At 37.7% G+C, this 15,482-nt stretch overlaps 1 protein-coding gene across 1 annotated transcript in view; it reads right to left on the bottom strand.

The window, feature by feature from the left end:
• Nucleotides 1-15,482, bottom strand: part of LOC131151622 (DDB1- and CUL4-associated factor homolog 1) — a 48,919-nt gene that overhangs the window by 8,533 nt on the left and 24,904 nt on the right. Inside the window, exon 11 of the mRNA XM_058102890.1 lies at nt 13,679-13,789. Within this exon, the coding sequence (XP_057958873.1) occupies nt 13,679-13,789 (111 nt within the window). The remainder of the gene's footprint in view (nt 1-13,678; nt 13,790-15,482) is intronic.

Raw genomic sequence — 15,482 nt, 5'->3', positions numbered from 1 at the left:
AGAGAGAGATGTTAAGGATATCAAGAATATCAATCCCAAACAAGAAGATCCTAAGCATCAACAAACAAGATATCGGATATCAACAAATATTCAAACAAGAGGATTTGTTAAGGATATCGAGGATATCAATCCTAAACAAGAAGATTGATATTCTTGATATCCTCAACACCCTCCCTCAAATTGGAGGGAAAGGAACAGACTAGCAATTTGTCACACAAAATACAAAACCGATCAGTAGTGTGGCCTTTGGTGAAGATATCAGCAACTTGATTGTAGGTATTAACATAACGGACAACCACATCTTTGTTAACCACCTTCTCTCTAATAAAATGATAATCAAGTTCAATATGCTTGTTTCAAGCATGGAAAATAGGATTAGAGGCCAAAGACATAGCACTGAGATTAGCGTTGGGGGGGGGGGGGGGGGGGGAGAAAAATAAGCAATTCTCACAAAAGAATACGGATCCAATATACTTCGGTTGTTGTTAAGGCCAAAGCTCCGATACTCTACTTCAGTGCTGGATCTAGAAAAAACAGGTTGTTTCTTAGAAGACCAAGAAACCAAACACTACCCAAGATAGATGACATATCCAATAGAAACGCCTATCATCTGGATTACCCGCCCAGTCTGCATTAGAAAAAGGCATGTAAGGCAATAGTGCTTGGTCTATAATGAAGGCCAAAATCGGTAGTATGCTTAGAGTAACAAAAGACTCTCTTAGCCGAAGTCCAATGGGTGCTAGTGGGAGCTTGCATATGTTGACATAACTGGTTGACTAAATACGCAATATCAGGACGGGTAATGGTAACATACTGTAGGGCCCTGACAATATGGTGGTATTCAGAGGGATCGGCCAATAAATCGCCATCAAATTTAGACATTTTCGAACCACAAAAACAGGGAGCCTTGTAAGGCCGAGCACCAACCATATTTGCACGATCAAGTAAATTGGAAATATACTTAGATTGACGTAAATGCAAATCAGTAACATCACGCGTAGCCTCTATCCCCAAAAAATAGCTCAAATCACCCAAATCCTTCATCACAAACTCAAACTTCAAGTGCGAAATAACAGAGAAAATTGTAGAATCATCATTGCCAGTGACAATGATATCATCAACATAAACTGGTATAAAAATGTGCAATTTATCTCTGTGAAAAGTGAAGAGTAGTCAACATGCGAACCGAAGAAACCAAGATCAAAAAGTGCCTGTGAGAGACCAGTGTACCAAGCTCGTGGTGCCTGTTTAAGGACATAAAGAGAGTGATGTCAGGATGCTCAACACAAATAAACCCCTATGGTTGCTCCATATAAACTTCTTCATCAAGGTACCCTTTAAGAAAAGCATTGGAGACATCTAGTTGCTGTGTAGTCTAATGAAATTGTCCGGCCAAAGCAAGAATAATGCGAATAGTTGTCGGTTTAATAACCGGGCTAAAAGTCTCAAAATAGTCAATGCTAGACCTCTGATCAAATCCTTTGGCAACCAACCTAGCCTTGTAATGATCAATAGAACCATCAGGTTTCTGCTTGATCTTGTACACCCATTTGTTGCAGACAACATGATGAGAAGAAGGTCATGGACAGAGTGACAATGTACCATTGTCCAATAATGCCTTGAAGTCAAATTCCATAGTTGCACGCCATTCCGGTTTAGAGACTTCCTGTGTGAAAGTTTTAGGCTCAGTAGGGATGGCAACCGTATGAAATAATTGAAGTGGATGACGCGGGGAATAGTAGGTCACAAAGTCAGGAAATTGGCGAGGTCTAGAATGCCCAGTGTGTGAGCGGGTAACAACACGTTGGACAGGGATATCTTGATGGGACGAAGTTGGAGGCATCATGGTTGAAATTTGAATATGAGATAAGGCAGATGAAACATGTGGATCATGTGGCTTGAGTGACACATGTGAAGCAGACACAGAAGGCATAGTTGTTACGAGAGAACCTGCGGAAAAGTCTACCTGATGGATAGGTGATAATAATTAAAAAAAAAAAAACAAGGGCAGCTCGATGCACAAAGCTCCCGCGTATGCGGGGTCTGGGGAAGAGGCAGACCACAATGGGTCCATAGTACGCAGCCTTACTTGCATTTTTGCAAGAGGCTGTTTCCATGCCTCAATCCCGTGACCTCCATGTCACATGGCGACAACCTGATGGATAGGTGATGAACAAGAAAAATGAAGAGAAATTGGAATTTGAATTGTAGAAGAGGATGTACCAGTAAGGATCACCGCAACAGTAGGAAAGTGATTCAAGATCCACGAACTCATTTTTGGCGGCATTATCTCCAACAAACATAGTAGGACAAAGGTTAGAGCCATCAATAAAACCAAGCAGATTGTGACTCTTGAGGATAGGTTTAAATTGAGCAGTCCATGCAAGATAGTTTGTCTCATCAAGTTTGATGGAGACAAGTTGTGTTGGATTGGGAAAAACAAAATTGGATGAGGATGTTGGCCTAGCTAAGCTTACGACTCTTGATTTTGATGATAACAAAGTAAGGCTAACTAATATGCTTCAAAGTAGTGCTATTTCAATTAATGAAGGCAGAAAGGATTTCAGATGATAAAAGGGACAAATTCCAAAAGTTCATGTCAACGTTCTAATCAAATGAAGCTTAGACCTCAAATGACATATCTTGAAAACTCACAAGGATCAAGGAACATGGTATATCAAATAAATGATCTATAATGAAAGCTCAAAGAAGTTTGAAAGATCAAAGATCAGCGACAAAGAGAACTCAAAGCAAAGAGGAGTCAAATCAGTTTTTAGAACGAGCTTTGTAAGTACTTCAAGTATGATTTTTCATTTTGAAGCTCATTAGGAAAACGAGACTTAGAGACATTAGTTTTTAAGTCTTGGAACTTATTTTTCAAAGAAAAACTAATTGATATTCCAAGATTAAATAAGCAAAGAAGAGAGAAATCAAAAATGTTTTAACACAAGAAACAAACTGGCAGACAGACGACTGACTGTCAATGGACAGTCAGCTGCCATGTTAAAGGACCTAAGAAAGAAGACAAAAGCATGACAGTCAACTGTCTAGTGTTGATAGGCGACTGTTAGTGTAAATTGAGACGACTGAGTGTGTTTACCAGTCGTCTGTCACCCTTCTGGCCATTTTAAAATTCAGTTGTTCAGTAGCAGGCGCCTGACTGCCTATTGACAGGCGACTGCCACCTATCTGGTTGTACATTTTAAACTGAAAAACACTGTTAGTTGACTGCCAGAGTACTAACAATCATCTGTCATGCGGTAAATTTTAAAATCACAACGGACATAGTTTGAAATTTTAAGTTGCTTGGGGCTCAAACTTATTTAAAACTTGGACCCTACTCCAAGTAAACTTGGGGAACAAGTTAGATACTCTTCTACATCTATAAACACACCCAAGCTAACTTGATTCAATACCAAGAATTCAAATTCAGTATTCAAAATCTCTCTCAAGCATTCTGAAATTCTCAAAGCTCTCTGATTGCTCACAACTTGCACGAAGTTTATTGAAATCTTGCTAATTTTCTCAGTGATATTGTGCTTCAACTATCAATTCTTTCATCTATTGAAAGAATCATACGGTGAAAAATTTCTAGAGCTTCAATCTGAATTTCATATTGTAAATATTATTGAAGTACATAGTTTTTTATCTGTACTAATCAGCTTTTTGAGGAGCAATTCTTGTACGTCTTATTTCAAATCTTTTTAGCAAATTGATTGACGGTTTGACTGTTGAATCGTTGGACCAAACAAGGAAATATTGTTTGGAGAAGGCGGGCTCTAGCCTTAACAAGGGAGTGTTGTAATCGGTGTTGTTCTGCCCGGTAAAGGAACTACGATAGTGAATCCTTTGGTGGTTTGCCAAGGGCAAGGACGTAGGCTGTGTTGAAGCCGAACCTCGTAAAACCTTGTGTTTCTCTTTCTCTTCCCTACTCTTTATTTTTTCAGCAAAATTTACAAATTACGTGGATGCTTTATAAAACTCTGAATTCTAAGTGTTTGATTGTTAAATAGACTGGAGGATAATTTGTTTTGGTTTGATCAACATTGATTGCGGAAACCGAAAGGGACTACGTTGGTTGATCATCCTTAACTTATTTAAACTGAAAGTTTATTTAAAAGTTGAACATTGGGAAGAAGTGTGTTTGTGAATTTTAACACAAGGCTTATACTTATTCAGCAAGCATTACATATTGCTACAGGGCTATTGTTACAAGAATCAAGTGATTGGTTATTTTGTTTTGGTTGTGGTTGACTTGGATTAATTTTGTGATTGTGTTGAGGTGTGCTTATTGTTATAACACCGAAGTATTAAAAAGGAAATAAAATTTTAAAAAAACCCAATTCACCCCCCTTTTGGGAAAGCTATTCCAATTTCAGAGGAGGAGGAACCAAACTCAGCCATGTTTAGAAAAGTGGAAGCAGGATCTTAAACCGTAAGCTAGATAAGCTTTGATACCATGAAATATAAAATAGAAAACATAGTTTTGGCAAGATACCAAAACTGTGTATATCATTAAGCTTATATAGACTTTACAGTTGAAATATTGGATTACACTAACCAGCATATCATGCAAGATATACACCAACATAATACAAAGTTTGGAAATCAAATGACCTAGTTTGTAGGAAGCATGGGATTTGATATCCTTGAGATAATCGTCGATGGTTTTGTTGATATCCGATATCTTGTTTGTTGATGCTTAGGATCTTCTTGTTCGGGATTGATATCCTTAACAGAACCTCTTGTTTGAATATTTGTTGATATCCAATATCTTGTTTGTTGATGCTTAGAATCTTCTTGTTCTGGATTGATACTCTTGATATCCTTAACAAGAGAGAGAGAGAGAGAGAGAGAGAGAGAGAAGCAGTGTGGAGGGAGAGGAGGCATTTGAATTGTATATTTACTAGATTTTCCAAGTGATTGGTGACTAACCAATAGTCCCAAAAAATACAAAAATAAAAACAAAAAAATAGGCAAATTCATTCCCCCAAATAGATAGGGAATCTCCTCTAAAAATTGTCAAAATACACAGGCCTTCCCTAATGTTTAAAGTTCACAACAGTCTTTCCTAATACTAGCCACAGGCATGCACGGTGCTCTGCAGCTTTTGGGTGGTTACAAAGATATTGGTAGAAATCAAGTACTGGATTTTAAAAATGATAAAAAGATAACTAATGTGTTAAACTGCACTTCAATTAAATATTTTTATCCAATCTCATAGAATGGAATAAATGCAATCATAAAATTATATATATATTATAGTATTCATGAATTCTAAACACCCAATAATTATTATTTTTTAAATTCATCCTCTAGGTGAAAAGTCAAGCGTTTTAACCTCCACCAACAAAAAAATTATTAATTAAGTCTTACTATTGTCCACTCCATAGCTATTGTGGGAGAGGAAGAGCTTATAACCGTTAAAAAAAAAGTTGGGGAGAAACCCAACAAAAACCAGATTTGGGAGAAAATTTGTGGGAATAACCCAGTCATTGCTATCAACATACACAACAATAAACACAGAGAGAGATGGTTTCCAAAAACAGTACGGGAAACAAAAAAAACATGGAAAAATTGTTGCAAAAAAAAAAAAAAAAACGTAAGTAACATGTCAAAATAATTGCATAGAAAATTTAGCCAAAACAAACAATTGCAGTAAAAAAAAAAAAATAGTTGCAAAGAAATCCAAAAAACACCAGAATTGGAGGAGAAAGATCCAGGACAGTAAGGGGTCTTGTTTCGGGCAGGATATACTTGAGGTTAGAGCAGAGGATGGAAGAAGAAGAAAGAAAATCTGCTCTTTAACAATTATAAAAAAGGGCAGCCAGGTGCACAAAGCTCCCGCATATGCGAGGTCCGGGGAAGGGGCGGACCACAATGGGTCTATAGTACGCAGCCTTACCTTACATTTTTGCAATAGGCTGCTTCCACGCCTTGAACCCATGACCTCCAGGTCACACGGCGACAATCTTACCGTTGCGCCATTGCTCTTTAACAGTTATCTATAAATTAAATTATTACATAATTATTTAATTGTAAAATATATTTTAAGCAATTTAAGTTTATAAAATTACAAATTATTGGATATACATAATTGTATTGTTTAATTTTTCGTTAAAAAAAAAAAAAAAAGATATCCAAAATGATATTACATAGCGTCAGATCCAAGATACAGGGTGCAATGTATAATAGAAACATACAAGAGAGTTAATTGGGACAGATGAGAGGAGGTCAATTTCACGTGCTTTGAAGGCTAAGATCCATCTAAAGTTAGATCTGTGGATGGTGGTGATCTTGTTATAATAAAATATACATCAATCAATGAAATCAAATCAATGGCAGAGCAGTCCCAGTTTCACTTGGTGCATGGATATCTCTGCATCAAGTACTATCTCTTATATATATATATATATATATATATATATATATACTGAGGATATAGAGTCAAGGAGCTCATTAGCCCGCATTTAATACAGTCGAAAAAATGCACATTCTCTTAGAATTCTGGCAGATTGGATTTCTGGCACTGTGAGAAGGATAGGCAACCAAGTGTTAGCCACCAGAATTTCCATATTAATTGTGGATATAGAGATTCAAGGAGCTCATTAGCCCGCATTTAATACAGTCGACAAAATGCACACACTTAGAATTCTGGCAGATTGGATTTCCGGCACTGTGAGAAGGATGGGCAACCAAGTGTTAGCCGCCAGAATTTCCAACAGTAAGCATAATCGAGAGGATGCATGGTAGCCGTTGTCTGCACCCTCTGGGCATGAACTTCTGGGGCAGGAAAAATCTCGCATAAAATTATAAGAAAAAAAGTAGAAAGCAAAATCATAAATACTATAAATTGCACAGCCGCAGCGCCTTTTCTACTTGATTGAGCCAAGTAAGAGCAAAGATTTAATTACACTTTGAGATTTCATGAGAAGAAGAATAATAATGTAGGAAGATGGGGAAGTTAAGGAGGAGGTTGAGAGCAGTTTTGTAATTGTGCAGGAGGCTTTTTTTTTTTTGGTTAGAAATGGGTAGTTAAGGGGTAAATGAATGTAATTTTAGGAGTAAATTTAGAGGCATAAGAGGTAATCAGAATACCAGATCAAGAAAGGGGAATCCCCTTTCTAGTACATGTATGTCACTTCAGTTAGTTGATTCCCCACATTTTTTAGCCTTGCAATCTCACTTGACAACTTGAAGTCACAACCCAGCTCTTTCTCTCCCTTGAAGCTGCATGACGGTCCTTCTGAAGCTGCTAAAAAGATAGTCCACTTTGGAAGGCTGTCCCCATTCAGGATCTTCCCTCACAAGCAGCTGCAACTAAGAGGAGGCTGTTCTAGAGCAGGAACCCCCTAAATCTCAAACTGATGCTGAAAGATTAGCCCTTGTTCCAGTCCCTAGCACTGGCTATGACACTCTCTGCATCAATTCCAACTTTGAGGATTTGATTGATAGACCCAATTTTGATACTTTGAATGACTTGGACTTGGGCAACACTCACTTCAAGAATCAAGTATCTGTTTGGGTTCTTCGAAAGTTGAAATCGGTAAGCAAAACCATCGATGTGTCTTCAAGGGTTTTGAAGACAGAGCCTTACAATTTTTTGAGGATATTGAAAGAAAGAGGAGAGGAGATGGGAAGTAATCACAAAAACACCATTGGGCAGTATCAGGAAGTTGGACACCAATAGGGAATTAAAGTGCTTGGAATTGACTGTGAACTATGGAAAAAAATCAGGATGCTCAAAAATGGCAGAGGCATGCAGTAGCCAGAGCCCTTGTGCTCAATCATGTTAAGGAAAATCATTTCCTAATGAGAGGGGTCTTAACAACAAATCCAAGAGACATGTAATTAAGTCCTTTTGTAAAGATTGGAGGGGCGACGTGGTGAGCTTTCAAGAAACTAAGCTAGAGTCAGTGAAGCAGCTCTTGATCAAAGACCTATGGGGCCGAGACACTTGTGATTAGATATCACTTGGAGCAGCATGTAGTTCAGGGGGTATTCTTGTCTTGTGGAAGCCTAGTGTTGCGAAATTGTTGCACCACTCTCATTGGTGGGAATTTCACTTTGTCTAACTCCAAGGAGCCGCCTTCCTTTTCAAAAGCCAACAGCTTCCTAATTTCAATAGAATTGGAACTACACTTTCCTCACGTGATTCAGAGTCTACTTCCTGGGTCCACATCTCAAATCACTTTCTTGTTACCCTAGACACCAGGAGAGTTAAATGGGGCCAACCCCATTTCGCTTCAAGAATATGTGGCTAAAGCATGATGTTTTCGAGGAGTTGGTGAAAACTTGGTGGTCCTCTATTTTGGTCATGGGGAAGACAAGTTTTGTGCTTGTCTCAAAATTGAAAGAAATAAAAGAAAAACTAAAGATATGGAACATAAACACCTTTGGGAATATCCAAGAGAATAATGTTATCTTTAATGGCATCAAAGAACTTAATGAGCACGAGATAATCTAGGGTCTTGATGATGAGCAAATAGACAAAAGAGTCATGCTTAAGAAGGAATGAGGTTATTAATCTTGAAGAAATACCTTAGAAGCAAAATTCCAAAGCTTTATGGCTAGGGTTGCAAATGAGTCGAGCCAAGCTGAGTTTTAACATGTTCAAGCTCGACTTGAAAGAAGATCAGCTTGGTTCAGGCTCGAGCTCAGTTTAATTTGAGCTCTAAAAATCAAGCTCAAGCTCGGCTTGAAATTTTAATTACTAGCTCAGGCTCGACTCGAGCTCGACTTGGTCTAGACCACAACCCCAAAAAAGTCAAGGCCAGCCAATTTCTTATTTGAAACTTCAAAAGCCATTTATGGCCAGCTGGGCCTCAATTGAAATATTTAAACAAGCCTACGAGAAAATTGGGCCATCCACAATTACAAACAAACCAGGAATACAACAAAAATTGAGGCCCGCATGGTTTGCTTTACTGGTTGTGCAGGCCTGCAATTGAGCTAGCCTGCTAACGTGTGAAATGGTTGATGGAAAGAGGAAGCTTGGCAAAGCTTTTAAAAGTTGCTGAGTAGCCAAATTCTTTTTGGCTTTCCGATGTGGGACAAAAGGAAGGCTGTAGCTCTCTGCCTCTCTCCAATGCTTTATCCCCAGTTCAGCCCCTTCTTCCTTATCCCACATCGGAAGCGTTGAACTCTTCCTAGATCTCCTCTCTTCTATATAAGCCTCCTATTCCATTTGCTGCATTACCAATTAATATAATACATTTTAGTTATTTTGAATTTTATTAATGTTTGGTTGATTTTTGTTTTTCAATAGTTATTTTATTAACTTAAATAAATAAAATAAAATATTTTAAGTATTAAATTTAAAATCGAGCTTAACCGAGCTCGAGCCAGGCCCAGCTGTGTTCAGGCTCAGCTCATTTATTAAACGAACCTAAAAATGGGGTTTGGGAATAGCTCATTTAGATAATAAACGAGCCAGAACAAGCTCTTACCAAGTCGAACTCCTGAGCCGCTCATTGGTTTGTTTGCAGCCCAATTTATGGCTCAAGGAAGGGGACTATAACACAAAATTCTTTCATCAGACAGCTAACGCTCATCGCAAAGTGAACACCTTATCCATCACATTGACCAAATAAGAGGATTTTAGAAAATGTATTTGTGATTTTTATAAAGACCTTTACACTAAACCTGAATATAGGAGACCTACAGTGGGTGGCATCAATTTCAAATATCCCAGTTCATTCACCGGAGTGGCTTCAAAAGACCCTTTGATGAAGTAGAAGTCCTCCAACCTATTAAAAATTGCAATATGGCTTGGACCAGATGGTTTCTCCTTGGCTTTCTTTCAAGATAACTACAGCCTTCTCAAGCATGACATTTTAAATGTGTTCTTTGAGCTCCATAGATCAGAAAAATTCGTCAATTGCATCAACACCACCTTTGTCACTCTTGTTCCGAAGAAAGTTGGGGCTGTTAACATCAAGGATTTTCGCCCTATTAGCTTGGTGAGAAGCATTTATAAAATCGTCGCCAAAATCCTATCTGAGAAGTTCAAAAAAAGCAATACTCGAAATCATTGGTCAGTATCAGCATGCTTCTATGGCAGGAAGACAGATTATGGATGCTGCCCTAATTGCTAATGAGTTGGTGGATGCCTATCTAAAGAAGGGAAAAGGGGGAATAGTGTGCAAACAGGATATGGAGAAAGCATTTGATCATGTCATTGGAACTTCCTGAAAATGGGCTTTGGGGAGCTCTAGTGTAGTTGGATTGCTCAATGCATCAAAACTTTAAGCAAAGCTCATAAATGGCAGCCCTTCTAATTTATTTCACTCCTCAAAAGGCTTGAGACAAGGAGATCCCTTGTCCCCTTTTTTTTCTGTTATTTTGGGTATGGAGGTGCTAGGCCTCATGCTGATGAAAACCACTGGAGGGATCTTTAGAGGTCTCAAGGTGGGTACAAATGGAAGGCTTACAGAAGTTTCTCCTTTTTTTTTTTCACAGATGATACCATCATTTTTTGCAAAGATGATCCCCTTCATATCCTCTGATGAATTTTGTTACATGTTTTCTTTGGGTGGCTGACGCAGAATCAGTCAACCACATTCTTCTCCACTGCATCTGGACAAAGAATTTGCGGAATATGGTTCAATCCTTGACTGGACAGCAGTGGGTTACAACAAATTCAATTGGAAGGGAGATTTGGACTCAGGAAGGCATCAGAGCCACCAAGGAGAAGCGAAAGGCTTTGACCTCATCCCTCTCATCATATTTTAGTGTGCTTGGAAAGAAAGAAATAAAAGAGACTTAAAGATACAACTACTCCGCTTCAAAATTGCAAAGAGCAGTGGATTGTTGTTGTTTCCAGCTGGCTTAGTGGGCAAATTGTTAATGATCATAATGCAATTATTGATGTTTGAAAAACTCTACAAAGTGGCTGATGTTTTGTACCATGGGATGGCATCTCCTTGAGCCTTGATAACATAAATTTCTCTTTACTAATTAAAAATAAGGCCGTATTTACCCTAATAATGAATTTGGCTTCCTAAATGGCAAGTAGAAGATGCCCTACTGCTGAAAAATTTATGCTATTCTTGGATGCATTTCAATGAGAACACCAGCATTTGTCAATGCAAAGCTACCCTGACAGAAATTGAGCATACGACCTCGCAAGGCACTACTGCAGAGCTCTTTGGGCCTGCTGCTTCTCAATTGAAAATGGAAACTATCAAGACTAGCAGGCTTTACTTTTTCACTCTTTTTCTTCCTGGTTCAATATTTGTTCTCGAAGGTCTTCGTTTCCATGTAGAAGCAAACTCTCCAAATTGTTGTCCAACCTTTCGTGCAAAGATCCAAGCAGCGTATTCTGATTCAGGTGCAAAAACAGCTTCTTCTCAGCACAGGAGATTCGTGAACAAGCCCATCTAAAAGCCTAGCAGTAGCAGCCTTTAGCGCGACAGAGATAGCTTACAAGGAAAGCTAAATCCCATCTGTTCATGTTCACAAAGACAGTTGAAAGAATCGGAGTATGCACAAGAATGAATATATAAGGAGACTCCCTTCTTTGATGGTCGGAGGTCAGCCCCATGGGATAGGATATTAGGTTTTGGTTGATTAAAGAATCCTCTCAAAAGCCCGTGTATATTAGTAACAGATGTGACTTTCACAGGTCCTCCAGCCCAGACAAGGAGAGAAGAAAGAAGAGAGAAAGATCACTACTGTAGAAACCAATTCCCACCCCTTCCTACCCATCTCTTTCAAAACCGAACTGATCGAGAGAATGACCTAGGCATGTCGATGGAATAAGCCGACAACCTATTAAAGATTTACAGAATATTTGCTGCTGTGCTTATATTTCCAAATCCCTTAAGAATTTTTAGATGTTAACGGCAAACAAGGAACAACACTTAGTTAACTTCTATTTTTATAGGAGACCATTGACCAATAAAACAAAACAAAATAATAATACGAGTCCCCTGGCCTGACAGACTCAGAACCAACTCAGGATATGCTGCTGACTACCGACAAACTCCAAAAGAGGGGGGAAACCTAATGAACAGATGTTTTCTCTGTGAAAATTCTGCTGAATCAGTAGATAACCTTTTCTTACACAGTCCATGAACAAAGAATTTGTGGGAGTTGGCCTTGTTTATCACAAGGATTAATTGGGCAGCAGCAGGGTATGTTAAAAATGTTGGAAAGGCATATTATTAAGAGGGGAAAGCCTCAGAGTTGATCCTGCTCACCATTTTAGAGTGACATGGGGAGAGCGTAGGAAAGATTTTGAAGTAATACATACATCGCCCTTGGTTATCCGAGATAGGCGGCTAATGGCTTATAACTCTACCCATCTGGTTCAAAGGAGAGCATCTTTTTGGATACTAATACTTCAGAGAACAGCATCTTTTGGACATTCATATTGCCTCATATCTTTAAGATCTTTTTCTCATACACATGATTGATTTTTTGGTACTTGGTTAGGTACCCCATTGTTTCCTTTTAATGAATCTTTATTTTTGATACCGCTCACCAATTTGTGGGCAGCATAAAGGGAGAGACATAGGAATACATACTGACCTTCAATTCTATAGGCAGCACGTAACTTAACAAGCCTAGTCCACAGGACAGTCTATTGGGGAAGCATACTGCAAATTTTATCCGTCTAGTATAGAGGATAGCATCTTTTGGATATTCATGCTGCCATGATTCTGTTGGTTTCTTGCTTGGGTTAGCAGTTGGCACCCCATTGATGCCCTCTAATGAATTTTATTCTTCGCCTGATACTGGGAAAAAAAAAAAAAAAAACCTCTAGAAATATACATACTAGCTAAAGTACTAGAAGGCAAAGGTAGCATTCGATACCATTTTTTGCAAATGTCATCTCAGAAATTAATTAGTCCAAAAGTAGTAACTAGTCAGCAAGAGATGACATGTCTCCAGTGTTGATAATTTTACAACCGATTACAACTTTTGCAATGCTGTTGTCAAAACCAAGCCACACAATTTAACCCACTTTTTATTTTGTAATTTTTATGTTCTAAAATATGCTTTTGATGGAATAATATTGAAAGGCAATTTAAACAAAACAACCTACCAATTAAGCCAGAAGATATGCATGGAACCGGTTTTATTGAAGCATCCCTTAATTGTCATTGCCATCCAAATGCAGCCCAGGCACAGCAGCATCAAGGGGCACCAGATCTCCCAAGCAAGCACAGGCACTTGATGCTGTGTTGAATAGTTGTTAAATTACCACTTTACATAAAAGCTTAAGCTCTTAGGTTGTGGCCCAACAATGTATAACAAGTTTTAACACTCCCCGCACATGAACCCCAATAGCACATGGAGAGATGAACAAATGACAAATAACAACCCTTACAGGGAACACAACAATTTTTTAGCAGCCCAGAATAAATGCGAGCAATAAGACTAGAACACAGGACCTCCTGGAGTCCTGGCAACCAGTTCCTATGCCAAGTTAGATTACCACTTTACCTAAAGTCTTAAGCTGTTAGTTTGTGAGCCGGAAATGTATATCAAGCTTTAACAATAGTGTTTTCCATGTGTCCATGTCCTTGGATAAAAGCAAGAGGGCAAGCAGATTGAACCAAAGAAAGAGAGGTACATGCTAGGGTATACCTATAAAGCTGCTGCAATTGAAGCAAAGTAGGATTTTTTCCTTAGTAAATGTGATAGTATCAGAATGGAAGAAGATGCTCACCCCCATCAGCTCAATTGCTGCTTGTGCAAGTTCAGCTTGCCATCGTCCTTGCTCAGTTCCAGGTGTTTGGTTGCCTGAATCACGAATTAGTTCTGATAGTTTTTTCCCAACCTAAAACACAAGTTGGAAATTAGTGACATATGAAATCAAACTATTAAAAAACTAAGAGTTTCCTAGTATGCCTTGCTTAGCATATAAGTTCCACATAAGAACTACTAAAAATACATATCCAGTAGTATCAATGTAACATCACAGTATCGAGGAATGAAGTTCCCCTAGTGCCCTACTAGGATCTCAAGACATATAAAGCAACTACTAACTACTAATATTATTTTATTCAATAAATAAAGATATTTATTAAGAATAAAAATTGAGCAAAAATGAAGGAGAACAGATCCTATAAAATGACTATTTAAAATTTTTTTTAAAAAAAGTTTCAGGGTTCTTTGGGTATCATTTATATATTATTTTCTTTCTGTGTTTGTAACTGTCTATAAAGGATCAGGAGGCATAGCTCATTTTCTGCATTGCATGTTTTTAATTTATGCTGTTCCTATTATTGCGGAAGAAACTAAAAACAAGGTTTTTTTTTTGTATTTTTGTTTTCGCAGTTGTTCTGGCAGCCAAAAAATCTTGTTACATACCTTAAATTTATGTGTGGACTAAATCATTATCTTTAATGAAAAATAAAAATTTAATTAGCATGTGAACTTTTGAAAAGTAAAATTAAAATATCTCTAAAATTTCTAAATTTTTTAAAAATAATAGAAACCATTTAAAAAACACTTTCATCATTTTCAACTTTCATATAAGACAGACTATTCTTGGAGTACTAAAAAGTGAGTTATAATATAATACTTAAAATAATTATAATTAATTGTTATTTTTATTATAGTGTCTTTTAGTTTATATTCTTTTGCATTTCATTGCTCTAATCATATTTGATCCAAGGCGAAAAATAGGCATCCATTCATTTACACTTTAATTTGTTTCAGTTTTGGGAATATTAACCAAATCGTTCAAGAATTGCTGAGCAGGGTAGCAAACCTAAGTGATACAGAACAGGGTTACAGTTGGGAGAGAATGAAGAGAGAGAGAGGAGAGAAGGGAAAGAGGAGGAAGAAAAGGAAGAAGACACAAGGGGTTTTTTCGTATGCTTGCAAATCAGAGTACAACTACTAATAATAATAATAATAATAATAATAATTATTATTATTATTATACTCACAGATGCAGGGGCAGCATCAAGGATCTGCAGCTATGGGAAGAAATTAGAAGAAAGTGGAGGAGGAGGGGGAAGAGAGGACAGAGGAGATAGAAGGGGGCAAAACTCTCATTCACTTCAAATTCAAATTCAACCACTACCTAGAACATGGCTTCCACTAACTATTTATAAGAAAGCCTCTAACAGATGAAATTACACATATAGCCCTAAAATTAGATGAAACTACAAACATACCCTTAAAATATACAAATATTACAAACAGCCCCCAACATTCACATTCGTAATACAAGCAAACTAAACACACATAATTAAACTAACTAACTAAGCACATTTGGGTTTTAGGACCCAATAAACAATTGGCCCTATTCTTCAACATGGGCCTCCAAATTTGGTTGAAATGATCCATCCAAAATCTAATTACCCACTTCTACATCACTCTCCAAACCCAAGTATAAGCTTGCTCGTCAGATTAATTCAAATACGGCATATTTGTGGTTAAGACACAACACACAACAAATTTAGTGTGTGTTTCAGAAGTACGCATTTTATGGGTCAATAAGTCGATTATCAATGCATTAT

Source organism: Malania oleifera, chromosome 3 (assembly GCF_029873635.1).
Source record: "Malania oleifera isolate guangnan ecotype guangnan chromosome 3, ASM2987363v1, whole genome shotgun sequence".
Classification (NCBI taxonomy): Eukaryota; Viridiplantae; Streptophyta; class Magnoliopsida; order Santalales; family Ximeniaceae; genus Malania; species Malania oleifera.
This window is presented reverse-complemented; position numbering and strand designations above follow the sequence as displayed.